Raw genomic sequence first — 19431 nt, 5'->3', positions numbered from 1 at the left:
CTCTCTCCTTCTCTCTAAAATAAATAAATACATAAATAAATAAACATTTTTAAAAAGACTATGTTAAGAACCAGACTTAGTTTGAGCCTGGATCGGTGGGTGTACCATGTGGCTGACAGTGATCTTTCTGGTTCAGTGTGGGCTACGTCTAGTTTTTCCAGACCCTCTGCTGGGGGACCCCACCATCAATCAGATTAGACAGCAAGTGTGGGTCAGTTAAGAGTAAACATGAACAGGGGTGCCTGGTGGCTCAGTCGGTGAAGCGTCTGCCTTCCGCTCAGGTCATGATCCCGGGGTCTTGGGCTCAAGTTCCGCATGGGGCTCCCTCCTCAGCGGGGAGCCTGTGTTTCCCTCTCCCTCTGCCTGCCACTTCCCTGCTTGCTCTGTCAAATAATTAAATGAAAATATTTTTTAAAAAGAGTGAACATAAATCAGTGGGCAGAACACCGGCAAGAATGCAAATTGAGCCCACTCATTCATAAGGTGCGTCAGTACCAACGTGCGCATCATCGCCGCTACGAGGGCCCACATTGCTAAAAACAAAAACCCCAAAGACCTTTACATATCATGTATTCTGTCCAGCTTCCACTTTGCCCTCCGTCCGTGATATATCACACGGCACGAGCATGCCTCCGTCCCTCAGTTGATTGGCAGTGATGTTGAGTGTTGCCCGGACAGGCTTCAGGAAAAGAGAAAGACAAGAATCATACAGAACCAGCCCCACAGTCTGAACAAAAAAAATCTTGGAGTACTAGTTGGGGACTCAATCATTATCATCAATACCATTATTTCATTAATGGCAGGGTTTCCTGGAGTGTGTACTGAATGTTGGGCTTGACCAATGGCAGTAGCTGGGTAAAGAAAGTTATTTATTTATTATTATTATTGATTTTCTTTCTTTCTATAGTCAGATAAATATGACATGTAGATTTTATAGACTAAGAAATCTTTTTTTTTTGAAGATTTTATTTATTTATTTGACAGAGAGAAACAACCAGCAAGAGAGGGAACACAAGCAGGGGGAGTGGGAGAAGCAGGCTTCCCAGTGGAGGAGCCCGATACGGGGCTCGATCCCAGGACCCTGGGATCAGGCCCTGAGCCAAAGGCAGACGCTTAACGACTGAGGCACCCAGGCGCCCGTAGGCTAAGAAATCTTAGTGAAGCCTCATGTCTTCAAGTGCCAGCTGTATTTTTCAGGCAGTAATTCTTACATCTATCTTCTACTGTATATGCATAATTTTCCGAAGTTATTACTTGTGAACTAAAATAAATTCACTTTGAAAAACCCAACTTTTTAACTATCAGTACATCAGCAATTTTACCAGCCTGCAAAGTCTTCTGCCAAACTTTTGAAGAGCATTGGAACCAGCTAAGTGCACCATACCTCGCCACCTAAAGCCAGACAGGAGAAAGTCATATTCTGATTTTATTCACATCTTACTTTTCCGAAGTCTGATTCAATTTAGGCTTAGCTAATTCTCTTTCAGACCAACAGCCACTGAATCACGCTCATATGCAGAACACAATTCTTCATAAAATGCCCCTTCTCTGTTGTGTTCTGTTTGCCGACTCCCAGCTCGACCGCGAGCCCCCAGTCACTGATCCTGCACCACAAGGTTTCCGTGATGGGTATGGTGACGTCACGACGACCGGCAATTTGAGATGAAAATAATATTGCCATTTTGTCATTAGCCAATTCCTCTAATCACGTCACCTCTAAAATTATGCCTATGATTTCGACAAAGATGAACAACCAGCAGATATTCTGGCACCACAGTCCTTCATCTGTGTCATGGGAAACCCGTCCCAACCAGATAAAAGCCACAGAGAGGAACAGCTTAAAACCAGTGAAATTTTCTGTACCTAATCCTCAAGTCAATTGGGAAAAAAAAAAAAGAAAGAAAATCTGCCACCTAAGCTGCAAATAAGAATATTTGGAGTTATGCAAATTATTACAAGTTATTCAAAGATAGGAGGCAAAGGGAGGCAGGAAGGGGGAGGGAGGAGAATATGAGAGAGGAGAGAGGGAAAGGATGGTTGGGGAAGGAAGAAAGCAAGAAAAGAAGGGAGCCTGGGAAGGGGAAAGTCAGCTGGGGAAGAAACGGGGGAGGTGGGCAGTGGCATCAAAACGGCATCACTAAGCTACTTGAGATCTCTTGAGAAAATACCCTTTAGAGCAGAAGGATCTTAGCTCTCCTATGTTAAGATACCTTCTAGCCCTTTCTTTTCTCCTTGGCTTGGACGCCATGACAACTGTCAGCTGATCCAGCAAACACAACAGTCTGCAGAATGCACGCAGGCCGGCTAGTGGAAGGGAGCAGCTGGTTTTGCTGTTCGAAATGCGGAGAGCCCCCAGGCCAACTCCTCCCTGCGGGGGCAGCGAGTGCCTGCCACGCACCTGGGAGAAAGCCTACCAGGCTCACAGGAGAAAGGTAGGAAAGGTGGGTGCCAACCCAGACGGCTCAGACCAGGTGCCAGAGCTGCCCCCGTGGAACGCCAGGGCTTTCCCTGGAAACCAAAAGCTAATTTTGTTTTCAGAGATGGAATGGTTGAAATCGTATTTCCTTAAAAGTTTGGTCATAAATGTTGCCATACAATAAAAATTGCATTAAATGGATTGTGGTTTTCAGCTGCCATATTTTAGGGCTCTGAATTATGGCACGTTTATAAGGCACTTAATGTTTCCTAACTGACTTGAAACTATCTTAAGACACAGAAATCCGACGGACCCTCTCCCCTATCAAAACAGCATATTCCAGGGGGACTAAAAGCCGACTTTTATCTCCATTAGGAGATATGCTATTATTTCCATTATTTGATACAAATGCAGATATCATTTGAGAAGGTCACCTTGTGCTTTTGAAAGGGCCTGCCGTGGCTGTCTTCTGCCTCTGATGATGCCCCGCCCATGCCGTCTCTGCACGTCTGTGTTCCTCGAAGTTGAGAAATGCTCTAAGAAGGGGTGTTGCTCTGTGATGCTGTCTGGGCATCTCCCCAAGGGGACCCAGGTTTCTGCAGGACACAAGATCCAGGTGGGCCTTTCTACTCCTCCCAGGATTCTGCGTGCCTGGGTTGTGGGAATGCTGTGGCCTCAGGGAGGTCACACTTACTGCGAGGCTGCTCTGCCCGCCCCCCGGCCTGGGCCCTGCACCTGCTGTCCTCCTTGGGAGCCCGGCTGTCCCAGGGCTCACCCGCACTTCCCCAGACCTCTGGGCTTGCTACAATCTCCTCTGTACCCTCGTTTAGGAAGCACACCCCATCACTCTCTGGCCCCTCGTTCTGCTGTCTCATGTCACCACACGACTGATGTAACGCCTTTATCTTGTGTGTTTCTCCCACCTGAGGGGGTGGTGGCCACATCGTGCTGCTGTGGTATCCTCAGCACCTGTAACACCTGGTGAGTCATGCTCAGCAAATAGTTGTTGGCTGTGAAAAACTGAAAGAACGCTTATGGTAATAAGTACAAAATCAACTGCCTCTTTTTTATGATTTTATTTATATATTTATCAGAGAGCAAGAGCACACGCAGGGGAGCAGCAGGCAGAGGGAGAAGCAGACTCCCCACTGAGCAGGGAGCCCGATGCGGGACTCAATCCCAGGACCCCGAGATCATGAGCCGAAGGCAGATGCTTCACCGACTGAGCTCCCCCAGGCGTCCCGGCATTGCCTCTTTGAATAATAGATAAGAATGCAAATGCCATGAGGGTTTTGTTGCTCATGTGTGGGTCCCAGGGACTAGAATTGTCTCTGGGAAGAGGCAGGATAAACACCCTCAATGTGAGCGAGTAACTGGGCTCCGCACCTAAGAAGCAGTGAGAGAGAAGATTTTAAATAGTCATTGCACGAAGCAGGGACCTGAATAGGGAAAGCTGGCATTTGGCGCGGGACCCAGCATGGTGGTGGAGCCTGCAATTACATGGCCCTGCTGTGTGCACCTCCAACATGTCTCAGAAGCACACGGTTGTGGGCCTAAGAAGGGAGTGCGGAAACACCCCCGTACGGTGTGGCCAGCAGCCGAGGACACGGGGCGGGGGAACCCGTGATCCCAGTGTCAGGTGTTAAAGGGAGGGCCGTATGTCCTACCTGGATGGGAATGACATGAAGACGGGGAGCAAGTCTCAGATACAGTCAACTAAGAAAACTGAAAAGAAGGGAACTGTGGGTGTGGAATAGGGCAACTGCAGCCAGAGGGGCCATTCCAGGCGGGAGCGATGCCAGGAGTCCTGGCAGGGGTTTGCTGGAGAGGAGAGGAGCAGAGAGGTCAGGACAGGAGGGTGCAGGGAGCTGGCAGCGCTGTCCCTGTGGAGTAGAATGCATTGTGGGAAGACAAGGCTGCGGTCCGGATGGCGGAGTCCCGGTGAATGAGGGGAAACGTGGGCCTGCAGCAGAAGGAAGGGAGGCAGGAGCGAGGGCACTGGGGAAACTGGGCCTGCAGCAGAAGGAAGGGAGGCAGGAGCGAGGGCACTGGGGATGGCCGCCACACTGACCTGGCTGGAGACAGCAGCAGGCACCAATTCCAAATCTCACCATCTGGCGCTAAAACCTGGCTTTACACAAATTCTTCTTCCATATTAGGAGTAAGGGGAGTCAGCTCTTCAGAGTTACTTAGTTTTTAACTGCTGGGCTGAGAATCCTTGGGAACATATAGGACTCAATGCAATAAAAGGGAGAGAAAGGATTTGCAGGAGAGTGCCATGCCCAAAGCATTTCTAGAATGGAGCACCTTGTCCTCAGCCTGGCATCTCAACAGGACCTTCCATCTCCGAGCCTAAACACCCATTCATGCTAAAAATAAAATTCAAATGACCTTTATAAAATAGACATTGCTATTGATACTTCCCTAACATAATAAAATATAAATGTCTCGGTCCTAAGACAGTACTTAATTAACAGGGAAACACTAAAGGTATTCCCTATAAAGTTGGAAATAGGACAAGGATGCCTACTATCCCGTATACCCTTTAAATTGTGTCAGAGGTATTAGCAAGCAGACAAGACAAATCCATTAGGTGTGAAAATGCAATGAAGTAGGTATTGGGGTTTTTTCCATTTGTAGATGAAATGGTTAAATATCTAAAGAACCCAGAATAATCCATGGAAAAACAAGTATAAATTGGGAAAAACAATTGCAACTTACATCACAAAGGGTTAATATCCTTATATATAAAGAACTTCTAAAAAGAAAAAGAAAAATGCAAACCACTCCACATAAAGATGGGCAAGGGGGATGAACAAAAGCTCACAGAAAAAGAATTGCAAGTAGCTCTTAACCTATAAAAAGTTGGTCCACCTCACTTATAACAGCGAAATGTAAATTAAACTTGCACTGTAATGCCCTTTCTCGACTAGCAGGTTGGCCAAAATCCCCCAAACTGGCAATCCTCAATGAAACTGCCCTTGACTTCACCCCAGCAGTACCCATTCCAAAAGCACGCTGGCAAAGATCTGAAAAGAAATCGCAAAAGATACTGATTGCAGCAGTGTTTGTAATGACAGAATCGGAGCTAACCCAAACGTCCACCAAAGGCAGCTGGGTGAATAAATTCGGGTGCTTTCACACGATGACGTACTATACAGGTACGGAAAGGAACAAGAAACCTCTCTACATACCACTATAGAATTATGTCTAGAGTGCATTGCGAAATGGAAAAGGTAACGTGAAGTAGAAGGTGTGAGATATGCTACGTTTGTCTAAAAAAGAGGGGATGACAATTTAGCTACGTACACATACGTATAAATAAATTGACACATATCGTGTATCCTTTATTTTCAGAAGTTAAAGGAGTGATGGTAAAATTAGATTTGTCAACAGGGAACAGGGCCAAGATGACTGGGACACCCCAGACCTCTTAGAAAAAGCAGCTGTTTGACAGATTTGACTCTGGGGCCAGGTAAATATTTCGCATATTACAAAACAAAATTAAACTGAAGAAGCATTCCAAGATATTGAAAATAAAATGGACCTAAGTGCAGATGCAATTGGTTTCATAATCATGTTTAAGTTGTCTTTATCTTTTTGATTTATGTATTTCTTTTTTAAGTTGAAGTATAATTAACATATAATGCCGTCTTGGTTTCAGGTGTGCAGCACAGTGATTTGGTAATTCTGTACATCCCTCAGTGCTCAGTACCCTAAGTGTAGTCACCGTCTGTCAGTGTACAAGGTGACTACAGTATTATCGACTGCATTCCCTATGCTGTCGTTTTCGTCCCCTTGACTTATTTATTTTATACTTGGACGTTTGTACCCCTTAATGCCCGTCACCTGTTTCACCCATCCCCCACCCCCTCCCCTCTGGCAACCACCAGTCTGTTCTGTGCATTGACGAGTCTGTTTTTTGTTTGTTCGTTTTGCTTTTCAGATCCCACATATAAGTGAAATTGTATGCTATTTATCTTTCTCTGATGTGTTTCACTTAGCCCGGTACTGGTACCCTCTGGGTCCATCCATGTTGTCGCAAATGGCAAGATCTTTCTTTTTTATGACTGAGTAATATTCCATTACATGTATGCACCATCTCTTCTTTATCCATCCAGGTATCAGCGGACACTTGGGTGCTTCTGTAAATAACGCTACAATAAACGTAGGGGCGCGTGTATCTTTTCAAATTAGTGTCTTCATTTTCTTTGGGTAAAAACCCTATAGTGGAATTATTAGATCATGTGGTATTTCTTTTTTTCTTTTCTTTTTTTTTTTTTTTTTTTTGAGGAACCTCCCTCCTGCTTTCCACAGTGGCTGAACCAATTTACATTCTCACCAACAGTGCACGAGGGTTCTCTTTTTCCCGCTTCTCCACATTCTCTCCAACACTTGTTATTTCTTGTCTTTTTGATTCTAGTCATTCTGACAGGTGTGAGGGGATACCTCACTGGTTTTGATTTGCATTTTCCTGGTGATGAGGAATGTTGAGTCTCTTTTCATGTGTCTGGTGGCCATCTGGATGTCTTCTTCAGGAAAATGTCTATTCAGATTCTCTGCCCATTTTTTAATGAGATTGTTTTTCAATATTGAGTTGTACAAGTTCTTTTTATATCTTGGATATTAACCCTTACTGTATTTGTCATTTGTAGATACCCTCTCCCGTTTGGTAGGTTGCTTTTTCTTTGTTGGTGGTTTCCTTCACTGTGCAGAAGTTTTTCGTTTTGGTGTCATCGCAATGGTTTATTTTTGCTTCTGTTTCCCACGCCCGTGGAGACATATCCATGAGTACGTTGCTGAGGCTGATGTCCACGAGATGTCAGTATTATTCTTATGGACTATGTGTGTGTTTAGGGTGGGATAAAGCAAATGAGGAGTCATGCTGGTGTCGTTGAGAACTGGGAATTTGAGCTCCAGAGAAGGGCAATGAAGAAATAAGACCCAGAAGCCGAACTAAAGGGAATGGGGTTCTGAACCAAAGCTGGAAGGACCAGGTGAGCTCTGCCTATGGCAAAGGCCTTGGAAGAACAAACCTGGTATAAACGAAACTCCTGGCTCCCAGACTGCGGTCTCTAAACGCCCTTTCCCATTGGAAGAAGCAGGCTCGCTTGTAGAAATGGCAGATTCCAAGTTGAGGTAGGATATATATACGAGATAATCCCGCATCATCTTGTCACTCCAGAAGGCAAGGAAACTGTCAAGGCTAGTAGCACTGTTGAGAAAGCCAACTGTCTCCCAGGCCACAGGTACGGCACGTTGAATATCAATGGCGGTGGACTGAAACACACCAAATAAGTTTGAATCTTTGATTTCCAAATGATGTTAAACAGAAACACCTTATTGGCCACATTTGAAAGGGGCTAAGAACCAACCCCTAAAGAGAGCCCAGTACGTATCCTCCCGAAGTAAAGCTTGTCTTCATAGAAGTATTCCAGCGAATAAACGCAGAATGAATGATGGACTTGGAACGTCTCTATTTTTCACAAAAACAGAGACAAGCAGACGTGCACTTTGTGATAAAATATCACAGCATCACCTAAGGGATAGTCTTGCTAAGGAAAAAATTGAACCTGAATTTCTGTCAGTTTACAGGTGGTGCCAGGCATTCCGTCAGCAAAATCCAGACTGAGAATGTCCACAGGACCAAGGATCTGGTTTCCTTATAACACATTGTAAAGCGGGAAATGGAGGGAGAAACTATAATTGTTAACGGAGATGCAGGGGCGCCTGGGTGGCTCAGTCGGTTAAGCATCTGACTTGATTTCCGCTCAGGTTGTGATCTCAGGGTTGTGAGATTGAGCCCCTTGTCAGCAGGCTGCATGCTCAGCGGGGTGCATGCTTGAGATTCTCTCTCCCCTCCCCCCCCCCGCGTCACTCAAAAATAAATAAATAAATAAATAAATATTTTAAAAAGAGAGAGAGATGCAGAAGATACACCAAGTAAGTGCAATTTATGGACCTTTTTACTTGGGTCCTAAGTCAAACAAGCAAATACACGCGGGGCAAGAGGAGGGACAGTAGAAGGGACGTGGGCGGTCCCTGAGCACTTAGTCAAAGGACAGTTGTCAACCTGCTGTGATTATGGTATCACTTTTACGTATTTTTTAAAAGTTTCCCTATATTTTGGAAACATATATTAAAACGTTTAAGGGTGAAAACGATGTGCTTGGTTTGCTTTGCTATAATCTCAGATGAGGGAGGGACAGTGGATGGGGGCAGAGTTGAAATCAGAATGGCCACGAGTTGGTTTTGGTGAAGCTGAGTGAGACTACATGGAGGTTCATTATACTATTTTTCTTATTTTTATTTATGTTTAAAGTTTATACTATATTTCTTAGAAACCATAATTTTGAGTGAATAAAGAAGCAGAGTGGTAATTATAGGTCAATACAATTTCCGTAAATTTAAAAAGATAACAATAGAATAAGTTGGTATAGGTGCCTTCCCAGGGGTAAAGATGCATAAGCAGGGTGGGAGGGGTGCAGGTGACTTCAGGGTGGGGGTGGCCTGGGGAGGCGAGGGGTGGGCTGAAGCGCGGTTACAACCTCAGGTGCACTGTGATGCTTCTGTTTTCAAAATCTGAACCCCATAGGACAGGATGTTGGCCCTTGTTTATTTTCCATGGGAGGGGAGGGGTCTTCAATACCGTCGCTCCTGTCTCAGTGCCCTCCGCACTTCTGAAACACACCATGGGGGCACCGGTGGAGAGAGCAGGGAGGGAAGTCAGAGGAGGGTGGAGGTTGCTGACCCACCAGAGCCGTCGGAGCCCTCGGCTTCACGTGCACACCCGTCTGGCAAAACCCTACCGGAAAGAATGATTCACACTCTCCTGGTGGGCACGGGGCTGCTGAGCGTGGCTGGGGAAGCCCATGTGCAGTGCCAGGGGGCCAGGCTCCTGGTGGGGCCCAGGCGTGGCTGACTCTGCTGTGCCCTCAGGCCACCTGCTTTCTGAGGAGCCTTACATGGTTGATGATGCTTCTCTCCATTCTAGTGATCTCTCTGATCATTCTTCAGATACTTTAATGTTCATTACAACAATGTAAGTACATCTTTAAAAAATCAAATAGTGCCAAAACACTCTGCTGAAAAACAATAGCCTCTCCCTGTAGCAAAGCCCGTCCCGAGGCAGCCATGCCTCCAATGCTCTCCATTTCTCAGAATGAAATAAATGCTTATTTGCCATATCTTCTCCACGTAGATATACTCAGTTTTTATTAAATCCACAACCAGTTATAGTGACTATGCAAAATCATTTACTGTTAGTCAAGTCGTAATTATATCTCCTTTCTCTTACAATTTCTTCTAAGAGTTAATATTGCCTTGTTTTCATGTTGCTTGAGTTTTCTATGTATTTGTAGCTGTTTTTTTCTCAAATATTCCGTTAGTCATCAAATGCTGATGAAAAATTCTCAAAAACTTCAAATAATTTTTCAGGCCCCCCCTTCTGTGGTCCTCCATCTTCCTGCTCCAGTCTGGATGGCCCATGGCATGCCACATGGGCCCACTGAGTTGATGTCTGTGGGGCTCCCTTGGCTGGTCTCCCGTGTTGAAAACGCTTCTCCTGGATGCCATGTTTTTCCACGTCTTGGCTTAAGCGCTCACGTGATGAAGCAAGTCCCACAGTGGCTTCCCAAGAACAGGAAGGGGAGGTTTTTTATTAGCTTGGGGCTTTTTTCTTTTGTTTTGGGGTTTTTTTGGTCTCTGTGCAAAAAACCCTTCTATTCTCCCATCACTCTTTTTTTAAAAAAAAAATATTTTCTTTATTTATTTGTCAGAAAGAGAGAGAGCACAAGCAGGGGGAGCAGCAGGCAGAGGCAGAAGCAGACTCCCCGCTGAGCAGGGAGCCCGATGCGGGTCTCGATCCCAGAACCCTGAGATCATGACCTGAGCTGAAGGCAGACACTTTACTGATGGAGCCGCCCAGGCACCCCCCACCACCACCACTCTTGATAGAAAGTTTGGTATAAGATTCTGGGATGGAAATAGCCTTGTTGATGTTCAGAATGTTGAAAGCATTGGTCCTCATCTTAAGTTAGGATAATGTGAACTGCTGTAACAAATAGACCCTAAATGTATAAAGACCCTAACACCATCAAGTGTAATCCCTGCTCCTGTCCCCGTGTGGGAATGACTCCAGACCAGCCCCACTCCCCTGTAGCTCCGCGGCCCATTAGGCTCTGGGACAACCTGGGTCCAGCCAGGGGGCGGGAGGGAGAGCACAGAAGGCACACCTGCTTCCTAGAGACCTTGGCCTAAAACTGGAACATCAGGTGGCTGATGCTGCATTGGGAAGAACTCACCAAGGGCCATACCTCAGTGCCAAGACTCCTGGGAAATGGTGTCCTGTCCGGGCAGGAGTGACAGCCCGAGACTGGCAGGGTAAGCATGCGTTAATGGGTGGCCAGCCCTCTGCGTCAGCCACCTTCTTTAAAGAATCCTGTGACTCCTGTGTGACCACGGGTGTGGGCAGGTGAGTGTTTCTTTCCGGAAACTTTTAGGAAGGACCTCCTCTTTACTACTGATGTTCTGACATTTTGTGACGACATGCTTTCATATGAGTCTCCTTGAGTTCATTCTGAGGAATTCTTTCATTTTAGAGACTCTGAAAATTCCGTCCCTTTCCACTTTCTGGAAACCCTACTAGTTAGATGTCCCAGACCCAATATCGAATCTCTAATTCCTTTTATTTTTGCTTCTGCTGTCCATTTCTCTATTTCTGGCTCAGTTTTGGGAGGTTTCTCGGTTTTATCCTCAGCCCTTTAATTCAGTTTATTTCAGCTTTAGTTTTCAAGGACTATTATCAGTAATTATTCCTTTTTCCAAGAATATCCTTCTAATTGTACAGATGCAACATCTTCTTTTGTCTCTCCAAGGTTGTTACTTAGAGTTTACCCGACGTTTTCCTCTGATCCTGGCATCATCTCTGTCTCTGCAAGGTCCACTGTTTGGTTTCTTTATTTCTCATTTTCATGTTGGAAACATCCCTCCAGCGTCTGGAAGGCAAAGTACCGGAAACTGATTGGAGGCTCGGCATGCTCCAATTAATCCAGTTTGTGGACTCCCCATGTCTGGGCATGTGGTCTTTGGGGCAGCCTGGTCCCCAGAAATATGCCTAGAGAAACTGTGACTTTTTAGGCACTGAGCCGGGAGGAGCCCTGACACCCCCTCCCACCCCAGCCTTACCCGCTGTGAGCTCAGCCAGTCTCCCATGCTCATATCTCCAGAGGCAGAGCAGACGACGGCAGGCATCCCTGCCTCTTGTGAAGACTCCACGAGGCCCCTGCTCTCAGCCTTGCCAGGCACTCGCTGAAGGCCAGCCTCAGGCTTCCTGGCATCTCTCAGTGCTGAGCATCTCATGGTTCTTCGAGGTGAACCCTGTCGTTCTCTGTCGGAGCCCCACGTCAGTCACTCCAGCTCTGTCTTCCTCACCAGACTTTCCCCCAAGATGGAGCCTCTACTGATGATTGTGCCCCAACCAGTCTGTACTACGATGGTCATAAAATGGCAATGTTTCAATGTCCTCAGTCCTCCCACATTTATCAGCTGTAAGGAATAGGTCCTTTCCTCCGTATTTAATGTGTATAACAAACAGGAGGGAGCAGCTATGAAAACAGTGTATTCAAAAGACCTCGGTCAAAAGTAAGGGCTGTAAGGCAAATTAGTGTCGTATTTTTAATAACCGTAATTAGCCTCAAATTTTTACCTGCAGCCCAAACTAATTGCTTCTAGATAGCACCACACTCACCCAACATAGGACTTACTGGCTACCCCCAAACTGCTCACCACCTCTCTTCCTGTCCTGCTGTCACCAGGCATCAAAACCACCAGCCTCGGACCATTCTTCGCCACTCCTTTCTCCCTCACCCCACCCCACAGACACGTGCCCCCAGGAGGCCTGGCTACTGCTGACCCCATTCCCACCATCACTGGCATACCTCTGCTCACCACCCCACAGCACTGGCCAGCCCACCTCTGGTCTTGTCTTCCTCCACACCTGGTGACAGAGGGCCTCCAGGTCACGTACGCAGTTGTGTTACTCCCTTGTCTCTGCGCGTCATTCTTCCCCTCACATTAGGGGCCACGCACCCATTCCTGAGTGTGCTGCTCAGACTTCTGGCCATCGAGCCCCTTTGCCGTGTCCTGGCTGTCTGCACAGAAGCCCTGCCGCTCTGCTGCGTGGTTCAGGGGGTCTGATTCCCAGAGTCGTGGTGCCCACACTATCGTTTTAGACACACTCAGCTGGTGGGCTTTCCCAGCACTGTCGCTTGCCAGTTCCCAGCTAGTAGGTCCCAGTGGCTAGCAGTCTACACGCAAGTATCTAGAATATGGGGGGGGGGGGTCCTTTTTATTGCACATGGTAATACATATGGCTCTCATGCATTTACTCCATCACATTTTAAAATGTAAATTTTCTTCCCGTTTTTGTACGTTTTCTGCTAGGAAACCAGAGATCGTTTTGCAGTTAATCAATGTTTCAGTGCTCATTCTGAACATGTCCCTGGAGGCTCAGAGATTAGAGGGAGGTGGAGACAGTTTCATAATTCACCGTCTTAGAGGCCTCTGGCAACAGAATAGAAACGTCCGCTGGCGCTTAGATGTAATGAGTTCTTCCTCCGTACCCACTTGATTCTCTACCTGAAAACAGCAGTGTGGGCTCGTTTGCTGGGCTGTTTCCCCCCAGGGGTACTTCGGTTCTGACTCAAGTCCTGAGCCTCATTCAGGACTATCTGTCCCAGGCTGACTTGGAGTCTCATCTTTACTTGTCCCCCGTGCCATAGCCCAGAAGGTGCCGGATCTGAGTGCATGTTACTTACCTGCTAAGAGTGTGCCTGGGGTCACACGGCCTTTCTGCGCCACAGGTCCAGGACGCCCAGCCCCTCGTGGACGCCCGCGCCCCACGGAGCCTCAGCCACCTCCACCTGAAACTCCAGAAGCTGAAGGTAGTCTCGTTCTACTTCTCGGTTACTGGTGCAGCTAATGAGCAGACGTCCGCTCAGAAACTAGGGAAATGGAAAACGCAGGCTCAGTAAGGGATAAACGGTTCCTGTCATCACCGATGACATGTCGTGTCAGCAGCCAATTGACCTCATCTCGCCAGAACGGAGCGGGTGGGTGGTAGGTACACCGGGAGTCTTCTCCAGTCTTCCTGCTGACCCTTTGTCTCCAGGAAGAGAGGGCGGGAGGGGCAGGAATGCACAGGGCAAGTTACTCACTGCAGCTTTAAAGAAATCGATTAGTACCCTTGCTTTAAACAAGACCATTTCTTAAAAATAAATAAAAATAAATAAAAAATAATAAACAAGAGCATTTCTTGACCACCACAGAATATTTATTTCTCAAAGTGTAAACCATCTAGTGAGAATAAGACTCTCGTGGTTATGCGGATGGTGATGCCTCCAGAGCAGAGTGCTGCGTGCTCCTCACGTGGCTGTTGTAATGACACCTGAAATGGGCAGAGCAGAGAAGCTGACCCATCCTTGTCAACAAGCCAGCACATCAATCAGGTTCTAACCCTAAACCACGAGGATTTTCACTTCCTCTGGGCTCCAATCTTCTCCTCTTCGGAACAGTGTAGGACGCCTCTCTTAAAACACGAAGTGACTCCCTCATCAGCATCACTGTCACAGAGTTTTGGAGGGTGACCTAATTTCACAAAGAATCGTAGCATCCTCGCTGTTACTTGCACTCTGAGCATATGAAATTTGGCCCCATGCTAATGTATTCCAATTCACAAACAAAGGAGCCTGCCCATGCCGCATGGGCTGCTGAAGCTTGCAAGCAGTTAAAGCCCACGGTGAGCTCAGGTCAAAGGGAATGGGGGGTGAGGGTCCCTCTAAATACCTCTGCACAATAACAGCATGGACGTGGCTGGTGGTTCCAAAGGCTCTTTGTGTGTCTGTCCACAGCTGGAGGGGGAGCGGCTTGCCATCATCGACAGGGACAACCGCCTGCTGCTGGAGAAGTTGTCCTGCATCCTGAGGACCAGGGGACAGACTGAGAGCAGAAACAACTGCACCCAGAAGAGGTACCCCTGCACCCTACAGTCAGCACCAAACCTGGCAGGGCCCAGAGAGTTCCGCTCCAGGGCCTGCACAGAAGAGCTGCCCCTGAGCCCCTGAGCCAGAATACGGTGTTCCCACCCTCCCTGCAGAGAGCCCTGTGTCTTTTCCTCCGTGGTGCATGAATCAGGGTCTTAGCTGGGGCTCAGGCTAATTCCATACACACAACAGAACAAGGACACCAACAGCAGCTCTTGGGGTCCCTCTGTGCTGTCTGTGCCTGCTACACCGTCTTCCTGTTTAACCCTTATACTCATCCCATGAGGGAGGGGCCTTGGGGAAACTGAGGCACCAGGCAGCAATGGAACTTGCCCAAGATGGCACCTAGAAGATGGTAGGAAGCAGGTTCCTGGCCCCGGGCCCGTGCTCAGGCATACTCCTGCATTTCCATCTGCAAAAGCGCCAAGAATGTTGTTTTTCTGCCAGCACAACACTGGGCCCAATGTCTGTCTGGAAACAGCATCGAAGGTCGTGAAACTCTGTGTCCAGCGTGGGATGGTGACTGTTCCTGTTTGTTAGAGGACAGCCCAGTGCTCGTGCTGTTCCCTACCAACCACAGTGTTTTTACCCAAAGTGGAGCTCTCTCTGATGGCGCAGGACAGCAGGTCTCCACAGTCTTTAAAATCTGCCTACAAATATTTAGAGACACTTACGAATCCTAAGAGCCCCTTTCTCTAAGGCAAATAACGCCTGTGCCCTGCACCCTACAAATTCCCAGACTTTGCTCACTGGTTAAATCACTGTCCTTTCCTTTTAAATGCAAAAGTTCAGTAGTGCTTGTGATGGATGATTTAACGCGGGCCAGTTTTCAGAAGCGCGCATGCTTCTAAAACCTTTAGCCTGTGCCTGTCTCCAAGAAGCTCAGAGTAGTTTCCAGATTTCGCAATGAATTAAAATTCAGTTGACCCGCAAGCAGCAGGAAGCGTGTCACATAGGAGGGCTCCATGGGAGGGGCGGATCCTGCATTCCTGCTGGGATGGGTTTGTGGAAGCAATCTGTCTCTGGGTTTTCCAGCAGTGGCTCACCTGGGGCTTCACTCTGGGGAGTTTGGGGGACGGGGAGAGGGTCTGGGTGTCAGGAATGCCTCCTTGCTTCCTGGCTGCACCCACCATCCAGCCCCTGCCATAAAACCCTGGTGTTATGGGTCAACCTCCATTTTCCTGGGCTAGTTTACATTAGATTTGGAATCGCTTTCTGCTTTAAAGACAGATATTTAACTTGAGTATAAAAATCACTGCTGAGGCTACTTACCTGAAAGCTGTAATGAAGTACCCTAAACTAAGAGTTAATCTCAATCCAGGACAGGATCCTACAGGGAGAGTCTCCCCCTGCTGCCCGGATCCCAATCAGCCCGGATCCCAACCAGCCCACACAATCAAGTGGCTTCCCCCTCAGAACTTGCCTGATTCGTCACGCACAGGAAGTGAGGGGAGGAGGAGGGAAAAGAGGAAGCAGAAGTGATCCCGGGGAGGTGCCAGCCAGTCAGAGGGCCACAGGAAGTGCCCGAGCTTGAACAAGGGAGCCAGACAGAGCCAGACTTCAGGAAACGTGGAAGGGATGTGAGGGGCCAAAGGTGGCCTGGGAAGTGACCCAACTCCTCCCACACCAGGAAATTATCTCCGTAGGCTTTGCAAGTCACAGACCACCTCCTTGTCCTGCTTGAATTTTAAAGCAGTCAAAGACCCCTTTGTGCCTTTCCTACATATTTCTCTTTGCTCAACTCTGGGCCGTAGGTGAGAACAGAGTGTGGTCACTTTGCTCGTTCAAACTTAGGATGAATTCAGCTTCACTCCTGTGTTGAAGCAGAGTGCACCAAGCTAATTCACAAGGTAATGGTAGAAATGGCGTGTCTCCTTGTGATAAGTTTAATGGAGCAAGAATGAAAGTCAATGATTTTTGTTAAGAATGCATCAATTTGAGCCTGATCACTGGCCGTTTCATTTCTCTGTCCTTTATTTAATAAAAGACACTTACTGGGGCGCCTGGGTGGCACAGCGGTTAAGCGTCTGCCTTCGGCTCAGGGCGTGATTCTGGCGTTTACAGGATCGAGCCCCACATCAGGCTCCTCCGCTGGGAGCCTGCTTCTTCCTCTCCCGCTCCCCCTGCTTGTGTTCCCTCTCTTGCTGGCTGTCTCTATCTCTGTCAAATAAATAAATAAAATCTTTAAAAAAAAAAAAGACACTTACCAAGTTAACACATGGTGTGGAAGGGAAGCAAGCCAGAACACTGCAAACTACCTGGTTCAATTAGCATGGATGTACCTAGCTAGCTAGCTACGCAATAGCAAAAATCAGCACTATACGGAAAATACGTGACCAACAGTTGGGTTTTCGGTCTTTGTTTTATTTTTTAATGGCTTTATGTCAATAAATTATAATTGGTATATAGTAAACTTTATATTTACAGTGTTCCATTTGATACATTTGACATGCTTTACACCTTTGAGAATATCAGCACAATCAGGATCATAACTGCATCCATCACTCCCCAAGCTCTCCTGTTTCCATCAGTAACTACCCCACCCCTCCTCTTTCCCGTCCCCATGCACCCACAGTCTGCTCTTTGTCCTCATGGACAAGCTTGCGCTTTCTGAGCCCTGTGTGAGTCGATTCCTGCGGTGTCTGCGTCTTCCTGCCTTTCGCCCACATAATGTCACGGCCGAGTGAGTCCGCAGAGCACTCCTGTTTGTGGCTGCGTCGTCCTCCTCGTACACAGCTATCGCCGTCTGTTTGCCCTTTCGCCTAGTGGTGAACATTTGGGTTGTTTCTAGTCTTTGGCTATTACAAATAAGGCTGCTGTGAGTATTCATGCTTAAAAAAAAAATTAAAAAACCAATATCTCTGCCCAAGATTGAAAACTCAATGATAAACGAAGAATCTCAAATATGAGTCACACAGAGAAGGTCTTCCAAGCATGACAGCATAAGGAGGTCCCTGGACACACTCCCCAGCAAAATTGATAAAAACCATTTTAAAACAACCATTAAAGTTTATGGAGATGGTTCTAAGGGCATACACAATATAAAGAAACATTTATCCAAGAAAAGCTGCTGAAAGGTGGCAAGAACAGATAGGTTCCATAGTACTTGAACTGGGACCCACTCCTTCCCCCTCCCTCCCAGCTCAGCAAAGCAGAGACTGTTCCAGACTGCCATAGCCAAGAACACAGGGCTCCCTCTCTCTCTAACTCCCAGCTGGAGAGCTTTCTTCCGGGAAAAGGCAGGACTTCACCATTTATCATCCTGTCCCCTGCTGCCTATTATTGAGACCAAGTCTCAGATGAGTATGGCCCAGAGGTGAGGGCTCCCTCCTTTCTGCTCAGCTCCCACTCGAGGATGGAGGCTCTATATCAAGTGTGGTGAGAATACTGGGGCCTGATCCCCTTGGCCTAGTTCAATTACTATAGTGGTTTGAAGCCATGAAGATCTACGTGTCCTCTCCTACTAGAATGGAAGAGCATGGGTGTCACACAGAGAGAAGCTTGGCATTGTCCCCACTCTGAGCTCCAGAGCTCTGAGATTTTGCCTGGGGGGTAAACATGCCATGAAACGGCTGGCTCCTGATGTTCCCTCAGAGTGACTGAGTTCATTCGCAGCAGAGTGTGGGCAAGTTCCAGACTTCATTGGACATGAGATAAAAGACACCACACTGGGGAGGAAAACATGAAGCTGTCTCTATTCACAGATAATACGACCTTCCATACAGAAAATCCTAAGGAAACCAGTTTAAAAAAAAAAGTATTAGAACTAATAGACAAGTTCAACAAGGTAGCAAGGTACAAGATTAATATACAAAAGTCCATTACATTTTTACATGCTTGCAATTAGCAATCTGAAAATGAAATTAAGAAAATTATTCCATTCACAAAAGCATCAAAAAGAACAAAATACTTGGGAATAAATTTAATAAAGGAAGTGCAAAACTTATGTTTTGAAAACTACAAAACGTTGAAAGAAATGAAAGAATATCTAAGTAAATGGGGAAAAATCCCGTGTTCATAAATCAGAAGATTTCGTATTGTTAAGGTGGTACTACTCCCCAAACTGATTTCAGATTCGGTGCAATCCCTACCAGAATCCCAGCTGATTTCTTTGTAGAAACTGACAATCAGATCTGAAAATTCTTTGGAACTGCAAGGGACATCAAATTGTCAAAACAGTTCTGAAAAGAAGAACAAAGTAAGACTTGTGTGTCCTGATTCCAAAACTTTCTGTAAAGTAACGATAATCAAGACAATGTGGTGCCAACATAAGGGCAGGTATAGATCAATGGAATAGAATTGAGAGTCCAGAAATAAACCCATGTGTCTACATCAATTTATTTTCAATAATGGTGCCAGAACCATTCAATAAGGAAAGAATAGTCTTTTCAACAATTGGTGCTGGAACAACCTATATTCATATGCAAAAGAACAAAGTTGGACTCTTACTTCACACCATATATTACAATTAACTCAAAATGGATCAGACCAAAATATAAAAGCTGAGACTATAAAAATTCACATAAGGGGCACCTGGGTGGATCAGTTGTTAAGTGTCTGCCTTCGGCTCAGGTCATGATCTCAGGGTTCTGGGATCGAGCCCCGCATCGGGCTCCCTGCTCAGAGGGAAGCCTGCTTCTCCCTCTCCCACTCCCCTTGCTTGTGTTCCCTCTCTCACTGCCTCTCTCTCTGTCAAATAAATAAATAAAATGAAAAAAAAATTCACATAAGAAAACACAGAGGTGAGGGGCGCCTGGGTGGCGCAGTCGTTAAGCGTCTGCCTTCGGCTCAGGGCGTGATCCCGGCGTTGTGGGATCGAGCCCCACATCGGGCTCCTCCGCTGGAGCCTGCTTCTTCCTCTCCTACTCCCCCTGCTTGTGTTCCCTATCTGGCTGGCTTTCTTTCTGTCAAATAAATAAATAAAATCTTAAAAAAAAAAAAAGGAAAGAAAAAGAAAACACAGAGGTGAATCAT

The 19431-nt window shown here is 46.8% G+C and overlaps 1 protein-coding gene across 1 annotated transcript in view; it reads left to right on the top strand.

Moving 5' to 3' along the window:
* Positions 1 to 2339: 2339 nt before the first annotated feature.
* The window catches only part of CFAP97D2 (CFAP97 domain containing 2), a 48061-nt gene continuing 30969 nt past the window's right edge, over positions 2340 to 19431 (top strand). The window contains exons 1-3 of the mRNA XM_087865290.1: positions 2340 to 2432; positions 13279 to 13359; positions 14326 to 14444. Coding sequence (XP_087721416.1) covers positions 2340 to 2432; positions 13279 to 13359; positions 14326 to 14444 — 293 coding nt within the window. The remainder of the gene's footprint in view (positions 2433 to 13278; positions 13360 to 14325; positions 14445 to 19431) is intronic.

The sequence above is a fragment of the Ursus americanus genome, chromosome 10 (assembly GCF_024610735.1).
Source record: "Ursus americanus isolate L20-20 chromosome 10, mUrsAme1.1.p, whole genome shotgun sequence".
Taxonomy (NCBI): domain Eukaryota; kingdom Metazoa; phylum Chordata; class Mammalia; order Carnivora; family Ursidae; genus Ursus; species Ursus americanus.
This window is presented reverse-complemented; position numbering and strand designations above follow the sequence as displayed.